At 41.1% G+C, this 24,055-nt stretch overlaps 1 protein-coding gene across 7 annotated transcripts in view; it reads left to right on the top strand.

Moving 5' to 3' along the window:
* The window catches only part of PCDH1 (protocadherin 1), a 282,450-nt gene that overhangs the window by 80,812 nt on the left and 177,583 nt on the right, over positions 1–24,055 (top strand). For 6 of the 7 annotated variants that reach the window (XM_075344388.1, XM_075344387.1, XM_075344386.1 and 3 more), the window contains exons 2-3: positions 1–147; positions 3,472–5,664. The exon at positions 1–147 is cut by the window's left edge and continues 674 nt beyond it. In XM_075344388.1, the coding sequence (XP_075200503.1) occupies positions 1–147; positions 3,472–5,664 (2,340 nt within the window). Of the gene's footprint in view, positions 148–3,471; positions 5,665–5,826; positions 8,990–24,055 lie in introns of those variants that run through there. The other variant, XM_075344392.1, reaches the window with a different exon arrangement.

The raw sequence follows: 24,055 nt of genomic DNA, 5'->3' as shown, positions 1-24,055 counted from the left end.
CAAGATGGTGGGAAGACCCCAAGAGCTAGCAGCGCTTTGTTGCGCATCTCTATCCTTGACACCAACGACAACGCTCCGAAGTTTGAGAAGATGGCTTATGAAGCAGTGCTACCCGAAAACAGCCCAATGGGGCACTCTGTACTCCAGGTAAGCAGAATGGGGGCAGGTTTTACTTTTCCCTGCTTGCATTTGGTTATTTCTTACTTTTTGAGAAGTTCAAGAGTTGAAGACACTGTCAGCATGTGTACCTGCTTTCCATCAGATAAGTAATTAAAGTATGTACTCTGTCTAATGGAGTGGCTCTTCCATTCTGCTCAGGATTACAGCCTGGAGGGATTAGGCAGCGCTTCTTTAATGTAATATGTACAGCCGAGATCAAGAGAACACCATCAGGGGAACGGCATCTTTTTACTAGATTTGTTTTTTTTTCTTTTGTTTTTTTTTTTTCTTTGAAAAATAACTTTTATATTTTTTTTTTTTTTTTTTTTGCCATATTTAACAGCCTAGAATCAAATGTGCCCCCCCCCTCCACACAAATCAAATATTCAATGATTGAATTGATTTGATTGATTTAATTCATGTTATGGTTCATTTATGTAGATTAATTTACAACCAATAAATGAAAACGCATCGAAATGACCTTTTTGGAGGCTTACACTTTTCTAACCATGGTAGGGCAGTATCTGGGCAATCTGCCAACTTCTTGGACGATCATTTCAATGGCCAATTTGATCTCGGTGAGCTTTTAAATGGCCTTGATTTTTATTTATATATATTTTTTTTAAACCCATTTCTAGACGCCCGGAGAGACTAAATTGTTGTTGTGCTGCAGGAAACAACGATATTGGTAATTTTGAGGATGAAGACCCCCCTTTGTAAAATCAATATATTCTAAAGTTTTTATTGGCGATTGGCTGCACCAGTAGAAAATGAAAACATTAAAAAATATATAAAAAATAATAATAAAATCCCCATGCATATGGTGACTGAATTATCTAGATTGTTTTCCCCTTGGTGGTCATGTAGTTAAAACCAGTTTTGTACATTAGTCTGTTTTTTTTTTTTTTTTCTTTTTTCCCTCAACCATTCCTGGTAGCAGTGCGTGGCTCCAGGTGACTGCACGGCTGGATTTTTGACATTCCTTGTGTATATTACTACTTGGGCCGGTGCCTGTGATGGGAGCAGGTTGGGCGAGTTTTTGTGAAGGTAGTTTATTCAAAGGCAAAGATCAGGGAAATGACTTCACTTTGACTCATATGAACTAGATTACTTTTTTTCTTTTTCCTCCCGTCTTCCTTCACATGACCTCTTAGCGGTTTTCTCATGTTGTAACAAATTAGTACTGTCAGGATGGCATCTGTTGCCAGCGCTTTGTACATTCCAGGTCAGGGGTCTGTGACCTTTCGGGGGTCCTTATTTCAAAGTAAAACTTCCATGGTTCCCAGTCTGGAGATGATAATATCAACCATTCCTCTAACATACATTATTCTAAACCCCCTCCAAAATATCCCCTTTCGGCTCCTTGTTTCTTTTCTTTTACCCCCAAGTAGGTTTAGTGAGCATTCGGCACTCCTGGCGGCTTAGTCATTTTAAATTTGTGCAATTTATTTGTATTTTTTAAGGGGCTATGCATAATTTAAAAAAAATATACAAATTTGTGTATAAAATATATAAAACTTGTGTAATGGAGGCAGGCGTTTATTGTATGTGTATGTGTGTGTGTGTGTATGTGTATATATATATATGTATGTGTATGTGTATGTGTATGTGTATGTGTATGTGTATGTGTATGTGTATGTGTATGTGTATGTGTATGTGTATGTGTATGTGTATGTGTATGTATGTGTATGTGTATGTGTGTGTGTGTGTGTGTGTGTGTGTGTGTGTGTATGTGTGTATGTGTGTATGTGTGTATGTGTGTGTGTGTGTGTGTGTGTGTGTGTGTGTGTGTGTGTGTGTGTGTGTGTGTGTGTGTGTGTGTGTGTGTGTGTGTGTGTGTGTATGTATTTGTATGTATTTGTATGTATTTGTATGTATATTATATATATAATTTTTCTCTACACCTTTTAATTATTGTCTCATATTGCAGCTCAACTTCATGAACAGGAATGCACTTGTGGTGCACTACCACTTAAAACCTGTGGGCGGACATGGCGCTTTTTTTTCTTTTTAAAACCACAAGAGCCTGGATTTATTTAAAATTTTTAGAAAACTCCTTTTAAATCAACCTAAACCTATCCCGCCCCATTTTCTCCTAACAAGTCGCTTAGGGTATGTTCACACACTTGTAACAATTTTCTTCACCACCCAAAAACAGTGTTGGAAGGAAGCATTGTGTGTGTGTGTGCTTTTTTTTTTTGTTTTTTTTCCACTTATTTTTTTTATTGCAAAACGTATTGACTTGCTGCATCCTGGAAAAAAAAAAACAGCAAGTCTAAAATTTTGCTTGGTGGACGAAAAAGTGTACAGATGAGGTTTTATTGAATTGATGATGATGCTAGTTCTATAAACTACCTAAGTTATTCTACAAAAGATAGCCACGTGTGAGCATGCCCTAAAGGCGACAGTGTCCCTATCCGTGCCTACTTTAGAATCCTGCCAAAATCAATGGGATATATTAACAAATAACCAAGTGTATATGACTAGTATTAGGGGTCAAAACAGGTAATTTTTTTAATTTTTCTCAAGTTGTTTTAGTGCAATAGAAAGTTTTCTTAATTAGAAAAAAAAAGTTATTTTAATATTTTCTTTTGTGATCTATTCCCATTTTCAAGCACCACTGTCACCAGTCGGCCTGCGCTTATTCTTCACATCTTCTCCACGTGATGTACACTCTTAAGGCCACTTTACACACAGATAAATCTGTGGTTGCAGTGAAATTGTGGACAATCAGTGCCAGGTTTGTGGCTGTGTACAAATGGAACAATATGTCCATGATTTCACTGCAACCACAGATCTGCCAAAGATTTATCTGTGTGTAAAGTGGCCTTTACACTTTTGCACCGGGTTGAACACATCTGAAAATGAGGACTTTGCAGTTCAGCAGTCCATTGATCTGAGCTCTGCCCCACATTTTAATTGTAGTAGCATTCTTTGAGCTAGTTCAAAATCACGCCTGCCACGGTAGAGTGACTCTGACACCATCAATATGTGATCAAAGCGAAGCCCTCACTCTTCATGGCTGCAGTGACCTTTTTACCAGATATTCATTTCTTAGAATTGATTCTGGGTTATCAAATCTGGAAAACATAGCATTGCTGTTTTTCGATTTTTGTTGTACATGGTGCAACAGGGCTGAATATGTTCTCCCTCTGAACATTTTATAATGTGAAATTAAAATAAAATAAATAATATAATATTTTTCATTGTATGAATTACCATTTCATTAACTTTTCTTCTCTATAACTTGAAAACCTTGATGTCTACCATACCTGAACCCATTGTAACTGAATTGTCCTGCTTATTTTTCAGGTTAAAGCCAATGATTCTGACCAGGGAGCCAATGCAGAGATAGACTATGCCTTCCACCAGGCCTCTGATACTGTAAGACGGTTGCTGCACCTAGAAAGGTCAACAGGTCTGATAACCGTGCAAGGTCCGATCGATCGTGAAGATGTTGGAACTCTACGATTCTCTGTAGTGGCCAAAGACAAAGGATCCAACCCAAAATCTGCACGCACTCAAGTCACAATTACCATTCGTGATACAAATGATAACAAGCCAGTTATTGACATCAGAGGGTTTGGTTTGGTGACCCATCAAGATGGTGTTGCAAATATTTCTGAAGATGTGCCAGTAGAGACACCAGTGGCCTTGGTTCAAGTTTCTGACATCGACGAAGGTGAAAATGCTGCCGTTACGTGTGTTGTGGCAAGAGATGTCCCTTTTCAGCTCAAACAGGTTAGCGATACTGGAACAGACAGCAAAAAGAAGTACTTCCTGCAAACCACCACACCATTGGACTATGAGTCTGTGAAAGAATACACTATCGAAATTGTGGCTGTTGATTCTGGTAATCCTCCTCTTTCCAGCACCAACTCTCTTAAGGTGCAAGTTACTGATGTGAATGACAATGCTCCGATCTTCTCGCAGAGCTTGATGGAAGTGACCTTCAAAGAAAATAATTCACCTGATGATCTTGTAATGGAAGTTAGCGCAAGTGATGCGGACAGTGGCTCCAACGCACAGATATCCTATTCCATACTTGCGGACCCCACTACTCGGGGAATCTTTTCAATTCACCCGGACTCTGGTCAAATTAGGGTTAACACAGTGTTGGATCGAGAGTCAACAGAACAGTACAATTTCCATGTAGTAGCTGCTGATAAAGGCACCCCAAGCTTGAAAGGCACTGCCTCAGTCGTAATTACAGTGCTGGACTGCAATGACAATGATCCAAAGTTTATGCTGAATGGCTACAATTTCTCAGTCATGGAGAATATGCCAAGATTGAGCCCGGTTGGGATGGTGACTGTCATCGATGCAGACAAGGGGGAAAATGCTCGTATTCATCTTTCAGTAGAACCTGACAATGGAGAATTTGTCATCCAGAATGGGAGCGGTACTATCCTTTCCAGCATCTCCTTTGACCGGGAGCATCAAAGCACATATACCTTCCGTTTGAAAGCGGTGGATGGAGGGGACCCACCCCGTTCATCATACGTTGGAGTGACTATTAATGTTCTTGATGAGAATGATAATGCTCCAGTGATTGTTGTACCATCAAATAGTACATACGCTTATCTAACTCCTTCAACTCATCCAGGTACACAAGTCAACAAAGTACGGGCTGAGGATATGGACACTGGTATAAATGCAGAACTTCATTACAGTATTGCAAGTGGTAATCCTTTTGACCTATTCCAAATAACTCCTACAGGAGGTGAGGTTACCCTAGAGAAACAGATTTTAAGAAAGCATCATGGCCTACATCGTCTCGTAGTAAGGGTGAATGATCGAGGAAAACCTTCTAGACATGGCACCGCCCTTGTCCATTTCTTCATAAATGAAACTTTGACAAACCAGACCTATGTAGAGACTTTACTGGGCCACAGCCAAGATACACCATTAGACATTGATATTGCTGGAGATCCAGAATATGAACGTAATAAGCAACAGCGAAACATTGTATTTGGTGTAATTGCTGGCATTATGGCAGTTATCCTTGTCATTGTGGTGGTTGTTTTGGTGCGATATTGCCGACAGAAGGAAGCCAAGAGTGGGTATCAAGCTGGAAAGAAGGAAACAAAAGATCTCTATGCCCCAAAACAGAGTAATAAAAACAATAAAAATAAAATCAAAGCCAAGAAAAGCAAGTCTCCAAAGCCACCCAAACCTGTAGAAGAGGATGAAGAAACTGGACTACAAAAGTCCCTCAAATTTAACCTAATGAGTGACCCTGTTGGAGACAGCCCTCGAATTCATCTACCTTTGAACTACCCACCGGGAAGCCCAGACTTGGGACGTCATTACCGTTCAAACTCCCCCTTGCCATCCATCCAGCTTCAACCACAATCCCCATCTGCCTCCAAGAAGCACCAGGTTGTTCAAGACTTGCCAGCGGCCAACACCTTTGTTGGCACTGGGGACAACACTTCCACTGGGTCTGATCAGTACTCGGATTACAGCTATCGGACCAATCCCCAGAAATACAACCATAAGCAGGTAGGCGACTACTTCCTACGTGAGGCATCCAACAATGGCACTCTAGCATGGACTGACGTATGGTGATGCCGTCTTCAAATGAAGGGTTGGAATCACTAAGAGCCAGTGGGGATGGTGGGCGTGAAAGTCATTTGCTCTCCTTTTCCCATTTTTGTTCTGCAGGTGGAGTAGCAGTTAAATTGATGTTGTTGCTGTATTCAACCAAAGAAATTGCAATGTACTTTCAGCAGTACTTCTTGATAATAGGCCCTCTGTACAAGTCCAGGGAGGCCATTTATGTATTTTATAGGTAAATTATTCATATAATAGTAGGATGGGCTGGAATTCCACTGCTAGCTGACACTTGCTAAAGATTAATTGAATTATATTCAATATATTAGGTTAATGTTGTGAGCTGGCTCTCACTCTATCCTCATAGGATAAGGGCTTTACGTTAATTGTGCTTGCTTTGTTGCAGTATTTCATTCAGTTTTAATGAAAGGAAAGTGGGAAAGAGTGCATTGCAATTAATCATTCTATAACTTGACTAAACTCTACCGGGTGACTTCAGCATTGTGGCTGCATGTGATAAAGATGGCGCTTCTCCTTTTGGGCCGATAGTGGAGGTCTAATGACGCGTTGGGTGATATTGCTAAGAAGGTCTGCTACTTGTGTTTGAGGGCTTTCTATGAGTGCCTTCTGCTATTAATGCTGCTAACTTTATAGCTTGATGATTTTCCACTTTTTGCATGGTTTATGCCTCTTGCTTTGATTTTCTTGTTCCTGCCTATCTTATCCATCAGTTTTCCCTAACCAAATGTGTCTTCTGCCAACTACTCATTCGCACAGTTCAACTGTTTCAGATAGAAGGGTAGAATGTGCACACGACGTCGTCTATACGCCGGCACAGCTGCCAAGTTTTCCCAGGTGAAGCTGGCATTTTCCTGAGGTAGCTTTGCTGACGTTCTTGTGGTGGCTGTGCCTTGATGCTACCGTGTAGAGACTTGGCGGGTTCTGAGCGGAAGTCGCTCTTTTTTTAACACTAGAAGTCCCAGAAATTTCGAGCTCCCTGGGTTCCAAAGGTAGAAATGTTAAATGACCCCTCTCTGGGACTTCTAGTGTTAAAGGCGTTGTCCAAAAATAGTACAACCCCTTATTCCCCATGTTTGGCCCTGTTAAAGCTTATACTATCCTCCTGTGCTGGTTTTCGTGTTCCCGGGGCTCATGTGATTTGACAACCATTTGTAGTCTCTTCAGGATTTCCGAGACCTGTAGCGTTTGTGACACGAGATGGAACATTGCTCTGCACTCTATTAATATATGGGGTTTCTTCCAGGGGAGCTACGCCTGAAACGTCGTCGTGTGCACATTAGACTAGTATCTTCAAGACCAGAGACTTTTTAGGATCTGTAGTGATTCACTCCGGCGCTGTTTTATAAAACGATACTATCCTAATCTCAACAATGGTCGAGCTGTGGAAACCATATGGCATTAGACAAAGAAGGGTATTCAAAAAAGCTAACCTATGGCTTTGGGGAAATTAATGCGGAGTGCTTAATAGGGCACGTTTGTTGCTAGTGTATATCTAACTTGAGGTGCATGATGCGTTACTAACCTTTCTCGTCTTCTTAACCGCAGACTTTTGAACATTTAGCCAAAAAAGGTATTTTCGCGTCGTAAGTTACAAAATGAAAACTCCAAAGAATTAAAATTGTAATGAAGTTTTAAGTTTCTACATGAAGTTTCTCCAGTCTGAAGTGCAAAGTTTTCTCAGTACTAGAAAATGTGAGGCTGTCGTAAAACCTCTCAATGAGCGTGATAAAAAGGGCTCTTTGTCACCTTCCCGGGGCATTATAGGGTGGTTTGGAGAGAGCACAATTAAATTTGTACCTTTTCTTAACATGCCATATAAACACTCTCATAGTGCCAAGGTGCCCTAATGTTTAATGGGGTTGTGAATGGGATAACTTCGTAAGTTTGAAGGCTGGTGCCTTTTCAAGCCAGTAAATAGGCTGGATATTATAGCTTTGTTTACTAAAGCCAACCTTTTTATGTATGTTAATAAAAATGAAGGATTATAGCAATGTCTAAAAGAAACTGAACCTATTTGTTAAAGTGCACACTTTATATATGCCAAATTGACTTTTTTTTTCTTCTCTATAAAAGTCCCAACTTTTAGATTTTAAAAAATTTATATTTTAATATTACAATTTTTTTTTCTTTCTATTTGCACAACATGGAAACCAAGACACCTAAAGCTTAACTTCTGCCGAAAAGATTTGTGCCTGCCCATAATCTAAAATCATTTTAACGTTGTCTTCAGGAGCGTTTTTGGCCTCTCTTCTTTAGACTAAAAAGATCTCTTCCAGGGCTTTTTACTGATCAAGCCCACAGTCTGTGTAAATATTAACCGCCTCTGATTGGCATTGATTTATAGAAGTATCGATCAGACGGATTCATTTTTTTTTTTTTTTTTTTTTTTTTTTTTTTTTTTCGGAAGCCACTACGCTGTCATGGTTTGGTGCAGTGGTCTCCAACCTGTTGTGAAGCCAAAACTCCTAAAGCTGTTGGCCTCACTCTCCTGAAACCCCCCTTCCCCCATACTTGAGGTCTTGGCCCGGCCAAGAGTTCATGTCAAATGGGGGAGAGAAGAAAGACGTTGTCCCATCTGGTAATGGCTTATCGCCTAAAAACAAAAGGTTCCGAAATAAAAAAAAATTCCAACTGTGGATCCTTTTCCCTGACGATATTTGATGAGGGGAGAGTAGGCAGTCCCCCACACTTGAGATGGTTGGCCAGTTCCACCACCTACTTTAATTTAACATGTATGATGTAGGTTGGAGACCACCGATCTGGAGGCTATAGGACATGGGTAAAGAAGTTCTGCATGTCAGGACCTGAAGGAAGTGCCTTTTGTTACTGTTATGGAGGTTTAGGACATAAAAGGAGAGCTTTTAATCATTTGCTTGTTCCTTTTACTTAACTTTTACTTTTTAAAATGCTCATTTTGTTTAAAAAGAACAGTTTATAAAACGTTCCGAAGTATTATTGCACAGGCGTAGGGTTGCATTTTACACCTACATGATCTATACTGTAAGAAGGGCCTATAGCTTGCACAAAATTCAGACTTCGAATTCACTGGAATGTATATAAAAGAAGAGTAATGTTTGCACAATAAGTAATACAATCGGCTCCTTACACTTTCTGTAAGCGTCGTCACTTGTGTTTTTGTATTTATGCTATTAAGAAATAGCGTTGTCTAACCTCAATTTATCCACTTTGTACCCTGAACACTGTGAATATTGTTTGTGAATAAAGTTATTTTTGCTTTTTTTTTTTTACTAGACCTTTCAGTGTTTTTTTTCCTTCTGTCTTTTGTGTTTGTGTATAATTTTTTTTTTTTTTTACATTTTTTTATTTTTATTCAGTGGAAAGATTGAATGGCTAGGGCTATTAGATGTGGACTTTGAATATGGAACGGAAACTCCCCAGAGGCTTTGCTGAGTGCCTGGTGAAGCTTACACAGCTTTCCTTAGTGTCCAACTGCTGCAATTAAGGACAGGAAAGGGAGGAAGGCACACTTAGAAGCATATTAGTGGATATTATAGGTCTTTTCACTTGTAATGGAAGTGATCCTAATGGACAAAATGCTAATTTACAGAATGCATTTTGGTTTCTATAAAAACCGAGACTTTTCTTTTATAGAGATTAGCTTGTTTTATTGGCAGCTCCAGATTGCTGAGAACAATTACCTTATTTATATATTTTTTTTAAACATTTTTCCTCTGTATAAAAGATAAAAATTTAACCTTTTACAAAAGTAAAGTTTTACATATATTAGGAAGTACCCAAAGACACTACAATCAGTTTTTCTTGAGAAAATATCTACATTGTCTAGATGTTTGATTTTAGTTTTAAGAGTTATATATAAATGTTAGAATGCTCTAAAATTGAAGGGAACCTCTCAGGTCCAATATGCACCCAGAACCATGAGCAGTTCTGGGTGTATATGGCTAATCCTTGCCTAACAGTCCCCTATACACTAGCATAGATAAAGAGCTCTTGAGAAAGTGTTTCTAAAGATTTTACCGTATACTAATGAGCGAGGGGACTAATCCCATGGGTGTTAAGTGCCCCAGCCAGTCGCCCGCATTAGCATGTTGGTACATCCCCGTCGACCTGCTAACATGCTAATGAATGTGCAGCGTCACAGGATGATCTCACTCCCCTCTCCACTGCCATAGCGTCCGACGGGGATTTCGGCTCAGTACGCATGACCCCGTTGTTTGTTATGCGCACTACTTCAGTTTGAAGCCAGGACGCGTACACCCGGCTTCATATGGCGCATGACTAGAACTCCGGGGTCATGAGCACTGAGCCGAAATTCAGTGTCGGGCGGAGAGGTGAGTGAAATCATCCTCTGATGCTGCGCATTCATTACCATTTTAGCACGCCCACAGGGGAGTACTAACATGCTAATGGATCCAACTATCCAGGGGAATTAACGCTCTTGGGACTAGTCCCCTCGTTCATTAGCATATGATAAAAGATCTGTAGAAATACTTTTTTCTAAAGATCTCTTTATCTATGCTAGTGTATACAGGGACAGTTAGGCAGATATTAGAACTGCTCGTGGTTCTGGGTGCATATTGCACCTGACAGGTTCTCTTTAAAAAAGAAAATGTGTACTCGCCCTTACGATTCCCAATTGCACCCTCTATAATGCTGTCCAAGTTCTTCACTTGTCTCTGTACTTTATGGTCAATGATGTGTAGAGATTGGCTACAGTGGTCAATTCCCGACTGGCCAGTGCTGGAGGTACCAAATAGAGGAAAGTGCAGTGATGAGGTGTCGGTAAGGCAAGTTTACTTTACTTGAATCCTACTTCATGGTCAAAAAAAATCCAAACAATGGAAAGCCCCTTTAAAACCAATACTTAAAATGTCACAATTCCGATCACCGGGAACTTATAACATGATGTTGCTCACTATCTAATTTTAACTGTGGGAAAAAAAAAGAGCTTACTCAGAACTCAGAAGCCATTAGTGTATTACTTTCTTGCAGAAAAGTCTTTTCTATTTCACACATTTGGCCCATTACCCAAGGATGACATTTGCATCCATATCCACACTGTAACATGAAGGTTTCTCTGCAGTGGTCAAAGCTATGAATGAAATAATGCACCACATGTAAATCCATAGTTAGATGACCATGTCCAAGAATGGAGTCACTTAGACCTCTTCAGTTTCCTTGGTAATTAAAGCCACTGACCTTTCTAGGCACATTAAGGCAGATTTATCAATAATGCACACTTTTGCTACGCCATTGCTGCTGGAGTAGAAGGCGCAAAACTGAAGAGTCGCATAGTAACGAATTTGGCGCCTTTTCTGAGTGATATAACCTCCACCCAAACAAGAGAAGATCTGAGAATTTTGAAAATTTTTAATTTGATAAACTGCAAAAAAGTGCACAAAAGGTATAGCAAACCCAACGTTTCAGCTTTCCAAGCCTTTCTCGAGGTTTTGCGTGGAAAGAAAGAAGACATGAGTCAAAGGCGAACCGCCAAGCAAAATAATTTCAGAGATGCCACATTTTTACATTACAGAAGGTTCAACCAGGGATCATGGAATACAGTTTTGGGGAAATAGTGCCACTGCTGCTGAGAGCCTGGGGAAGAGGAGACTACGTCCTGGTGAGGCAGTGGTGGCAATGGAGATAGTGACGTCACTTTCCGAATAGGTCACCACTTCACGAATATTCGATGCGCAATGTAAGTCTGAGAAACCCAAATAACTATTTGGAACTATTCGGGCTTCCCATAGACTTACATTGCGCATCGAATATTCGCATAGCGGTGACCTATTTGGAAAATATTTGCGAAGCTGAATATTTGTGGTATTCGATCATCCCTAATTATAAACTGAAACTTCTACTTAACTTTTGTTTTTGATTGAACTCTATGAAGTAGCTTTTCATAAAACGTTCAGTGTATCAAAAAGTTCCTGAAGATTTTTTGATATTGCGTATGTTCATATTTATTGACCATGAATGACTTTTTCCAATTAGTCATTGAAGAGCACTATAGCCAACCCCCATCTGGTACCATGAAAAAAAAATAAAAAAAACACTGGTTGTACCAATCAGCATGGGGTCACATTGACCCCATGGTACCACACAAGAGTTAAGGGGATCAATAAATAAGTTTAAACTGCATAGTGAATGGAAAGAAGACAACCACCTGCCTTTCCGACCCATTCCAGGATTCGGTCCCACCAGCGGGAGAAGAATAAAGACCTCTCTTATAAAAACCTTTTCCTCCTTCCTCCTGTTAATCTATTCTAATTGTACCGCCAAATACTGTCTACAAGCCTTTAGGTTGAACGGCAATTTTTAATTTGTGTCTCATTTGCATAGAACTTGAAAAAAACAAATAGAGACGGCATGGCACTGTCGAACAATGGCAAAATGCTGTGCTGTATTATTACCATCGCTTAAGGCTGTGATACAGCACAGCCCACTGATTAATATCACTTGCTGTGACATAAAGCACAGTTGACAGCTTTGTCATAGTTTCTGGGTATGAACATCGCTGGGGACTATCTTTCCCACACCACACTGGAGTGATTCGCTGCCCGAGGCAACCTTGCTTTGCAGATCCTACAGACGGAGGTAATAGCAGGTTCAGTCTACTTCCCCATGTACAACTTATTTAGGATTTTGCGCATCCTTGACATGGTTGTCAGGCTTGAACTTTTTTTAATTGACGTTTCTAGAAATCATTTTTTCTAGAATCGGCCACTTTCTGCTTTCGACAATGATGGCTCGAAGAAAATATGAAATACAAAACAGACTTTTCTTATCTGGCAAATGAGGCTGTATATTGCAAATGATTTTGGGCATAATTAAGCGCCGCTAGGAGATTCGGCACCAAATTCATGATAATATTTACTTGGTCTTCCTCAGTAGTTGGTACAAAGATCTTAAAGGTATCCCATCACTAGTTTCATGATGCCCGAATCACCGGCACTATGAATCGGAGCCTGTCTATGCAATTTCACCTAGATAGGTCTTTAACTAAAACTTGGGATGTTTCAGAGAATAAAGGGGTATCCCCGACCCAATAATAGCTGTCGCCAATGGTTTGGTGGTATATTCAGACAACGGTGATCTCTACTGGCTCCTTCATATGCCAGAATGCTGTTCAGGCCAATCGCTCCAGTCTTCTCTGAGACTCTTCAAGAGAACAAAAGAATCGGCAGTCTGAAATTGGACTTTCCTGATCACTACCTCCAACGGTCATCTGTCAGAAGAGACTGTGGAGACCCCATACACATTAGTCTGAGCCCACCGGTGTTGGTCTAATGTGAACGAAGGCCTTTAAAAGGGGTATGCCAGTCTCAAAGAGCCTATCCCAAAATGTAGTAGGTGTAATAATATTAGCAAATATTTCCAGTAAGAAATGTCATATAGTTCTTCTGATTCGGTGTCTCTTACCTCATGTGCAGGGCATTGCAGGACCTTGGGTATCCATGCTTACAGTACTAGCAACTATCTCTATAAGCACGGTTGTAACCATGAATACCTAAGGTCCTGTAATGCCCTGCACATGAGGGAAGAGACATGGCTATATCAGGAGAGCTATACTAATGTTCTAATTTGAGATATTTGTTATATATCTACTATATGTTGGCATTGGATCTTGGACATGGGTATACCCCTTTTAACTAGTTTGGAAAGCTGGTCAGGGACTATATAGAGAGATAGGACTAGCCCTCAACCAGCTTCTCCTTGCCCTCCTCCAGTTGCTTGACAGGTCTCAAGTACACACGAGAGAGACCAATTATCTGGGCATGTAGGAGCTGGTTGGGGACTTGTTCAAACCATGGCAATCCTGCAGCCAGGCTAGCCTTCATGCTGCTCGTGGTTTGGGCAGCATACATTTAGCGAAAGGCTCCTTGTAAACCTAAATTACCAATATTTCTTTCTAATTCTGACCGTATACACGTTGGGAGCGCAGTCCAAGTTGGTTGCCTTTTTGCTTTCAAGGCTTTCTCGTTTATATAAAAGCTTTAATCAGAAGAACCCCCCCCCCCTCCAAAAAAAAAACAAAAATAAAACAAAAAACCTTATTATGGTATGTAGTGATCACCTGTAATATGCAGCAACACCTGATGGCAACAGTTTTAATTTCCCCGTAGTACCACTGCAGGGGTAATGATACATTGCAGGATGATAATTGGCATAATTTTGCTGCCCTTGTTAAAGCACAGATGTGCTGGGTCCACGAGAGAGACATTCTGGCTTCTCTCATCTATGAAAATCTTAAACACTGATTTATTAACTTGGAATGTTCTAATGGAACATTTAAGATTGAGCTTTGTAGACAAACTCTATGCCTGGAGTTATACACCTAAAAACCTGTCCCAACAAACTTCTGAGGTATGAAGTAGATTTTTCTTAACCTCTGAGGCCAAATCGGAGAGGGGATGTTTTCTAGGACATTGACATTTAAGGCTGCTTTACACACAACGATATCGCTAGCAATCTCGTTAGCGATGTGACACGCCCAGATCGTTGTTACGATTTGCCGAGATCGCTCATAGGTCGTTTTGTAGCGGTCACACGTACACATCTCACAAACTACGCTACATCGTTCAGCGATATATTGTTTGACCAAGGCGGTCGTTGGCAGGGTGTCAAATGTAGCAATATGTCTGCTGCGTTCCAAACGACGAACAATATTTTAAAACTGAACGACGTATCCACGATTTTCACCCTATTTGCGATCGTTCGGAGTTGCACGTAGGTGTCGCACGCAACGACATCGCTAATTTTGACGGAAGTGCGTCACGAAAACCGTGACCCCCGACGACATATCGTCAGATCAATTGTAGCTTGTAAAGCGGCCTTTTAGGGTCCTTTTCATGCACAGGGTCAATATTGGGTTGATGATGTGACTTTTGACGCCCTAAATCAACCTATTGAAGGGTCTCTAGCATGTACTGGTATTGCTACTGCACAAGCATTCAAGCGAATGGGACTGAGTCGTGGTACAAGGCTTTACCACTACAGATAATTTGGAGCTGTGACCGTTACACAATTTAGAAGACCATGCCGCAGCCCTTTCAATAAGCTGATCGTTGAGCTGCCAAAAGGCAGACCCCCACTTGTCTGATATTTAAGGTTGTAAATATTGACGTCTTGTAAACTTAATTTCTTGAGTAACCAGATTATTTTTAACCTTTTTTGAATGCACAGACAGTTCTTTTTGCATGATTACTGAAATCTATAGGCATGTACGTGGGAAGGGGGATATGAGGAGTTGATTGGTCAAACGGCTTCCATATCAGCATGGCCTTTGTCATTCCTCAAAATGAAGATTTGGTTGTTCCTTATTACCAGCCAACTGGATCTGGGCTCAGGTTGACTAGTGTTGTTCAATGGAAGTTTTGTCGAAAGCTTAATCGTGAAGGTATAGATTTTTTTTTTCTTTTTTTTTTCTGATCTCTGATTCCTTCCTTTTTAGACATATGTATGAATGTCCTTTTAAAATAATGAGTTCCAGGAATATTCCAGGTATAGGTTATTATTACCTATCTATTCCAGTCAGTTGCTGCACAATCTTTATCCCTGGAAACTTCAGGTTTATATTGCAGCAGCGTCTTCGATGACTCAATCCATCTTCATTCAATAACTGTTTAATGAACTTGTCATTGCTGCATCAGAGGAAGCAGATTCCACCATGTCCTTCGTGATTTATTTTATTCTTTTAGAGATGGAGCTACATACATTTACGCTGCTGTCTGGGGTCGGATGTTAAGTATAATTGTGTAGATGTCTAATGAAAGGGTAGTAGGTGCTTGCCCCAGAATTTGTGAGCTTGGGTATTGGAGGACTAATATGAAGAACAGGCTTATCTCCTTGACTTTAGTTGGAAGAGAATCCTTGGTAGCAACTCTGTAAAAGACCCTAGTGATGCTATTGTGGATAATGAGATGGGAAAGACTATTGTTGTAATGGGAAAGTTTTTTTTGATGGGGCAAATCCTGTGTTCGGGTTCGGTGAGTATTGGATACTGTAATCTTTTATAGTGTAGAATGTTTTCTCTTGACGTAGTCATAACTTGGTGTCCTTTCAACTTCTATATACACCTGGAGAGATGAAGACTAGCCATAGACTTGATTGACAAATGAACATCGATAATGAGGTCAGGTAGAGCAGATAAATGCAGCGCAGTATGTAGGTCCCTTTCTATAAAAACTCATCATAGAGCCATCCTCCTCTAAAGCAACTCAACACTCAGGGACTGAAAAGTGACTGTCATGTGGCATTACCCTAACTGGTTTTCCTTCTGCTGCCTCCTTGGCTCAAGTCAGCATTCCATTCTTCTCTTTCCAAGATCACACTGCAGTGGCATACTCTAATCAGAAAGAAACAAAGTGCAATAGGTCTTATCTGTGAGATGAGTATAAACAGGGTCATTCTCACCTGATGGGGTTCTGTGCGCCACAACCAACTGGACAAAATATAAAAAATGGCTGCTGCAGACTCAGGACTAAGGCTGTAGATGAAGAATGTAGGTGAACCGCCCGCATTGTTGTGTAAAAGATTGGACCTTCCCGTTTCATCCTTTACACTGTAGCACAGGCGGTTCACCCACATTCTCCATCTATTGCAGTGGCATTGATGGTGCAGTGATAAGTCTAAACTATGCCTTCCCTGTGGTATTAGATGGGCAAGGCCAAAGTAATAAGGTTTAGACTTGGCACTTCTGTCCTCCGTAAACCGTAAACCTGTGGTGGCAATTATGGAAAGCAGCAAGAAGGGAAAATGAAGGTCTGATCCAAAGAGGCAAATGGAGGGGATCAGATAAGGTGAATATACTTGAGAAATACTGTATATATGCAATTTTCTGTGATTTGTGTATGGGAGCTTTTTGACTCGCGTAATAGATAATGTTGGGGATGTGGGGAGTTAAAAGGATAAGAAATAATAAATGTCAGATCTTGAACTTTTCGTTCTCCGTGGAGTTGAGTAGAGGAGTAATGGTTGCTCGTCCTAAATCCATTGAAGGTATATGACCAACTTGCCAATCAATCAGTAACTGTAACCTGAGCTAAATTAGGTCAGTCTTTTACATGCTAATTAATAGACAAATACTAGTACATTACTAGGCTATGTGCACACGCTGCGTTTTTTTGACGCTGCGTTTTTGTGCGTTTTTGGCCGCTAAAAACGCACAAAAACGCACCTGCGTCGAAAAAACGCGGCAAAAAACGCACGCGTTTTGCCGCGATTTGGTGCGTTTTTTTGCTGCGTTTTGCTGCGTTTTTGCTCACTGCGTTTTTTATCAGTGAACAAAAAAAAAAAAGGTCTGATGTCATTTCCTTCTTCAATGTGTTCTTCATTCTCCACTAGTGTATGCAGAAGAGCAGACAGCTGCAGAACTACAAGGCTCAGCATCCTCGATCCAATAGTGTATGCAGGACAGCAGACAGCAGCTGTCGAACTACAAGGCTCAGCATCCTCCATCCAATAGTGTATGCAGGAGAACAGACAGCAGCTGTCGAACTACAAGGCTCAGCATCCTCCTTCCAGGACTGTATGCAGGATTTCTTTGCCCCCCCAAAAAAAAAAATGACGTGGGCTTCGCCATATTTTTGTATGCTAGCCGGGTACAGCAGGCAGGTACGGGCTGCCCCCAACCCCCAGCTGCCTATTTGTACCCGGCTGGGAACCAAAAATATAGGGAAGCCCTTTTTTTTTAAATTATTTCATGAATTTCATGAAATAATTTAAAAAAAAAAATGACGTGAGCTTCGCCCCATTTTTGAGTCCAGCCGGGTACAACTAGGCAGCTGGGGATTGGAATCCACAGTGCAGGGTGCCCATGCTTTCTGGGCACCCCCGCTGTGAATTGCAGTCCCGCAGCCACCCCAGAAAATGGCGCTTTCATAGAAGCGCCATCTTCTGGCGCTGTATCCAACTCTTCCGGCTGCCCTGATGCCGGGTGGCTAGCCAGGTAATAATGGAGTTAGGGCTAGCTGTATATTATCAGCTAGTCCTAAGCCCGAAATTCATGGTGTCACGCCAATATTAGACATGGCCACCATGAATTTATAGTAAAGATAAAAAAAAAACACAACACAGAAAAATATTTTTATTAGAAATAAAACACAACACAATTAGTGACTCCATCTTTATTGAAATAAACCCCCCTCCGCAGTAATCCTGGGTCAGGGTCCCGCGCCGTCCAATCAGGATCCAATATCATCTGATCGGTTTGCTGGAAGGCAAAGCGATCAGATGATCTGTCAGGTTAAAGGATGTGAATCCCATCACACATCAGCTGATTGTATAAAAGCCGATTATACAATCAGCAGATGCATCAGTAGAAAAAAAAAAAAAATAATACTCACTTATGTGCTGAATTACCGGCAGCTCCCGGAGCGATGGGGCGGGAGTCTGATCCTGTCCTTTCGCTGCAGCAGCTGCCGGTAATCAGGGATGAAGTCTCCTGACGCATCCGCTGATACCGGCCGGGCGCCCGCGTCAGCCCGAGACTCGATCAGCTGATGCGTCAGGTGACTGCATCAGGTGATCCATCGCCAGGTCCTGCAAGCAAGGTCCTGCCCCGGGGAGACTGCACACAGCCGGAGCGGGAGCGGCGATACCGTGACAGGAGCTGGGAGCGGGCATGGCACCGCGAGGCTGCAGACAGGTGAGTATAACTTTTTTTTTTTTTATTCTACTGTTAACTTTTGTTTTCGCAGCCGCTTCCACCTCCTGCCTGTACATGGCGCCGCACGGCAGCATACATGCACAGGACGGGAGATGGACGCGGCGGTGACGGTACCGGGAGGATTCATGCTTCTGTCTATACTGACAGAAGGAATCCTCTTCCTGTACACGTCACTTTACTACCCACCTCCTGCGCTTATAGCTGCGTTTTTGGTCTTAGAAACGCACCAAAACGCAGCTATTTGCGTTTCTCATTGCGTCTTTCAACATCCCATTGAACTCAATGGATGAAAAGCGCAGTGAAAAACGCGGGAATAATTGACATGCTGCGTTTTTGTGGTCACCACAAAAACGCAGCTGAAAAAAAAACGCTGTGTGGGGACAGCAAAAATGAAAACTCATAGACTTTGCTGGGGAAGCAAAGTCATGCAGTTTTGAGGCCAAAAACGCACCCGAAAAACGCGCAAAAACGCCGAGAAAAACGCACCGTGTGCACATAGCCCTAGCTGTAGTACATATAACATGGGGTACTTAGCTGACACTATTTGTTTCAAAGCGTGTAAAAAAAACAAAACAACAAAAAAACCCAAAACGTCGATAGCTGGCGTAGCGAAAACTATCGCTACGCCAGCTTCACACGCACTCACCTGCCCTGCGACCGTCGCTCTGGCCGGCGAGCCGCCTCCTTCCTAAGGGGGCCGGTCGTGCGGCGTCACAGTGACGTCACACGGCAGGCGGCCAATAGGAGCGGAGGGGCGGAGAAGAGCAGGATGTAAACATCCTGCCCAGCTCCTTCCTTCCGCATATCCTATGAAAGCCGCAGTGATGCCGGTAGATGTTCCTCGCTCCTGCGGCTTCACACACAGCGATGTATGCTGCCGCAGGAGCGAGGAACAACATCGGACCGTCGCGTCAGCATAATTATGAATTAGGCCGACGCTGCACCGATGATACGATTACGACGATTTTGCGTTCGTTAATCGTATCATCAAGGCTTTACACACTACGATATCGCATGCGATGCCGGATGTGCGTCACTTTCATTTTTACCCCACCGACATCGCACCTGCGATGTCGTAGTGTGCAAAGCCGCCCTAACTCTAATAGCTCACCTCGCTATGTGACAGTAGCCATTTAATAAACCATATGAAACTGCCATGTAGCAGTGGACCCTGCGCAGGTATGTCTGTTAATGTCAGTCGGGTCACCCAACAATAGGCAACTGCTGGACCTCCAGTGCTAAACTGTATACTGGGAACCCATTACATTATTCTTCCGTGCCACCACTGTTGCCTACTTTGACATGCATAGACTTAGCTTTGTAGTCGCTCTCCACCGCTTCACAATTTTTGACTCCCCCCTCCTACAAATCTGTTTTCTAAACAGATGACCCCTGTAGGTGTTCCAACCTTTCGAAAATACCACCAGTCATAATCTGGAATGAACGAGGGACTTGTTATGCAGTTTCACCTGCAATAGTACGGACCAAGTTAAAAAGATAAAATATCCCCGCAATATAACTTTTGTATCCACTTGACCCTGAATGTGCCAATAGGTATGCCTTCACCTGCCAATTAACAATGTTTGGTCATAGAGTATATAGATTATTTTCCCAGCACTGGAGTAATACATTCTAATTAGTCACTTTTGATTATAATCTCAGTCTCCCTCAATCATCCCATTTCCCACCCTCTCGAAAAGACTAATTGGACTCTTAACGTGCGCGTTTTAATCAATTGTTCCGTACCAGTCTCTCGGCTTGCTACGATCATTAAAGATAAAGGAGCACAGAGGCCTCCGCACCACTGGTTGAACTCCGAGTGTGTAGGCTGAAGGGAACAGCTCCCTCCCAAGTTTTATTTAAAATTAATTAAAATATACTTTAGTTGTCATGTTTGTTTAAAAACTGCATCCATCATCCAAATGGCTGCCGAAAATATTACTGGTACTAATCTATGCGTTTAGAATAACATTTATGAGTAGGTAAGCTTGTATCAAAGAGCTTATATTGCCCAGTTTTGTCAGTGGTTTTCTATTTATTTTCGTATTTTATAGTCCTCAGTTCTTAATCTTGTCAATAACTTTTGTCTATATTTTGTTCATGTGTTTTTAATATCGAGGGTTTTCATTTTCTTACCTAAATTTATCAGGGTTAACAATTCAGTGTATATAAATAGGGGACATTTATCCAAATCTTATTGAAAGATTTTAGTAGTCCGGTTTATTTAATGCCTAGTCGCATACAAAGAAGATAGGAACCCACATAGGTCAGATCAAGGTAGGTCCCTATCTTGAGATTATTTTCCAGCTATGACAGTAGGTTCTGGTTCTTACTTTCCCCTTCGATAACATTACCATGCTCATTGTGTAGTTTTTAATTCTCTCGTTTTCTAACTCTTGACTTTTTTCATAATGTCAAGCGGGTTTGAGCATTCTTTTACCAAGGGACCAATAGAAAACACATGGACTTTGCAGCATTTATACTGTTGATCCAGGACTTTCATTCCAACCTCCATTATCGCTGAGCTATCCAAATGTGTTTGTAATGAGCTTTTAAGACTAAAAAGTATGAATTGAGATTGTGCCAAGTAGAGAATTCAATAGTGCTAAATCTACAACCCCTCATACACTTAGGATAGTTGCCGGTTGTACTATTGGCCGGTAGTCCTCTCTCCTAACGTCTTCATACACTGGGAATGCTCAGCTGGCTGACCACTCCTGTGCTTTTTTTACAGAGTCACAACCAGACCGTTTGTTGTGACGTCTGATTTCTTAAAGTAAAAATTTGGAGGTACCGGATCTGAGATTTTCAGCATTTCTATACACGTTAGACTATCAGCCTAACTCGTCGACTAATGGTCTGCCTGACAACGACATTACTTTATTGTGCATGTGGTGGCCTGAAGTCTGTACGAGTGATGAGCGAGCATTACCATGCTCTGAACTCGTAGCGAACATTTGGATACTCAGATGGGTGCAACTTGAGTACCGAGTATATTGGAAGTCAATGGGGAACTCTAACATTTTTCCAGAAAAGTGGTAGTCCCCGTTGACTATTAATCTACTTAAGTACTCGAGACCGAGTGTCAACCTGCTTGTTAAGAGTACTGAACATAGTAGTGCTTGCTCAACACTAGTCTATAGGTGTACAGTAGGTTTTATGTTGGCGTTTAAGATAATGTAGTTTGAAAGAGACAATGTTTAACCAACTTCTAGTAATCTGTCGTGTTCCTGTAAGTAGCCACACAAGGAAACACATTTATTATTCAAGGTTCTTAGGCAATCATTTTCTCCATTGAACACCATGTTACTTTTAGATGACTTGGTCACACCGATCACGTTAATCACTCTGACTAGCAGTTCTTCAGCTAAATGCAAATGCACGGTTGGGTCATAAAACCTGTCAGAGCACTTTAAATGAGCCATGTAATCAAAAGAGGTTAAGATGCCACTGATGCGTTTCATGGTTTGAGAAGTGTCCATATGTTTCCACCCTTAATGGCCAGGCAATATGTGATTTTGCTGAAGTACCCAGTTTGTTGACCATTTGTGTTCAATGTGTATATAGTATATGTACTTTTGTGTTTGCCTATAGATGGGGGTAGATTTTTGTATGTGAGCATCTGTGTATATAATTTTTTTTTTTTTTTTTTGGCTGAAGGCCTATTTAGAAAAGGTCACCTGTGGTTCACGGCTCAGGGTAGTATGTTTTGAGTGGTTTAGTTAGCTATTACATATCTAAATAGTTTGTTCTATGACTACTGCACTGGAGAAAGTGGTTTAGTGCTGGATAGGAAAATTTAAGTGGAAACTACTATATGGCCCTCAGTTTAACAATAAATTGCTTGATCAAACCTTGTTAGATGGGCAGATGTTTCACTTGGTGAGAGATTTCAGTTTTATTAAATTTTGTTAACTTTTTATAGCACTTTGTGCCACCAAACCTTGTAAGACCTCCTAGATGGTCCCGTTACCGGCCAGATTTGGCTAATGGGTCGGACCATTAAATCTACAGACTATTAGCTAGGTTCCGAGGTGGTTAAAGAGCAACTGTAATCTCTTCCATCAGTCTAAAAATCTATCAGACTTCCAGGTATCCGTCCAACAAAGTAAAAATTTTACAGATTACAAAGTTATTTTTGTCGAAAACAAACACCCTCATATTGGGGCTTTTTTTGAATTTCTCAGAGGATCTCAAGTGTTTTTTAAAAGCTGAACATTATTTTCAATTGTAGGACAACCCCTTACATTGCCTGAATTATTTTTTACAAAAACCTTTTATTTTGAGTTGATATTCTTGGTTGACTGTTGCACTGAAGAGTGTTGCAGCTCATTCTCCTGGTCAGTTGTATGCAAAATTCCCTTTCTTCTCCCTCACCTTTCTTCTGGGACATATAAATAATACCAGCGTATGAGGGGAAAAAAATGCTCAGCCATTCAACATCATAATGGCTTCTAATGCGACAGATCTTTGTTTAATAGACTTCCAGAGCTGCCCCTGTGTCTGGGAAAATGAAGACTTCAAGGTTGCTCACAGAACAGAAGCCACAAAATATGTGTTTGAAGGCCCAGACTATTAACGGGTGACCCTGATTAACCCCAGCAAGACTTAATGGGGCCTTACATGAAGAATTTATAGGTTTATGCACTCTTAATGGAATGATCCAACTTCTAATGTTAATCGTAGAGTAGAAGAAATCACTCAGCCATGTAACATGGACGCTGCATATGAGCAATTGTAATATCTCGGACATTTGTTAGTGTTACGTAGAATTATGGAAATTAAATTACAAGTAAAATATATCTTTGTACCATGTTAGCCAGTAGAGATAAAAAAATTTGTTTAAAAGAACTGAGAGTCCTCAGTGGTTGATACCTTTTAATGGCTAACTGAAAATTATTTTCAGTTAGCCATTAAAAGGTATCAACCACTGAGGACTCTTGGAAATTAAATTTACATTTGTATAAAAATTTTACATAAAGGCATCATTATAGGATTTATGTAGCCTGGGGTTTATTTCTTTTAGGTCTGTATTAAACCGATTCTACATAGTCTGGTACGTCACTGTTAAGAGACCATATTCTTAAGAATGAAAGGAGAATAAATTGAAAAATTGATCTTGGATGAAAGAGTTGCCCTATATAGTACCGAACATAGACTTTTATTAAAAAAAACCCCCTAAAAACTAAGTTTTGTGTTCTCGTGCTTTATTTATGCAAACCGCTTGCGCGAGCATCACTGTGCTCAGGTACATTCGGTGCTCAGCCCAGTGCAAGCCACTTGCAGTGTTTGAACAGCTCACACTGGGGGTAACAGCATGATCGGATGTAGTGTGCACAAAATGAAAATGGGAAAACCCCGCTCATCCTCCCCCCGGAAGTGATCGGTTTATCGCTGGCTGCTTGTGGGTGCAGACCCTAACTGTCCAGTTAGTGACTTCCATTGGGGTTAAGGTCAAGTTCGAGCCCTTAACTGAACTTTATAAAAAATCCGGCTGAACCCGCCAAACCAAACTTCCACTGGTTCGCTCATCTGTATTCCTAAACAGTAATTCCTAATGTCATAACTGCTTTTATTACCAGTTGGAAAGTTCCAATGATACACTTATGACCAATGCAAATATATAACTATTAAGGCCAAATATCTTTGGACCTAAAAGTGCCAATACTC

This window comes from Anomaloglossus baeobatrachus, chromosome 4 (genome assembly GCF_048569485.1).
Source record: "Anomaloglossus baeobatrachus isolate aAnoBae1 chromosome 4, aAnoBae1.hap1, whole genome shotgun sequence".
Taxonomy (NCBI): Eukaryota; Metazoa; Chordata; class Amphibia; order Anura; family Aromobatidae; genus Anomaloglossus; species Anomaloglossus baeobatrachus.
Note: the sequence above shows the minus strand (reverse complement) of the source record. Positions and strands in the feature narration are given on the sequence as shown.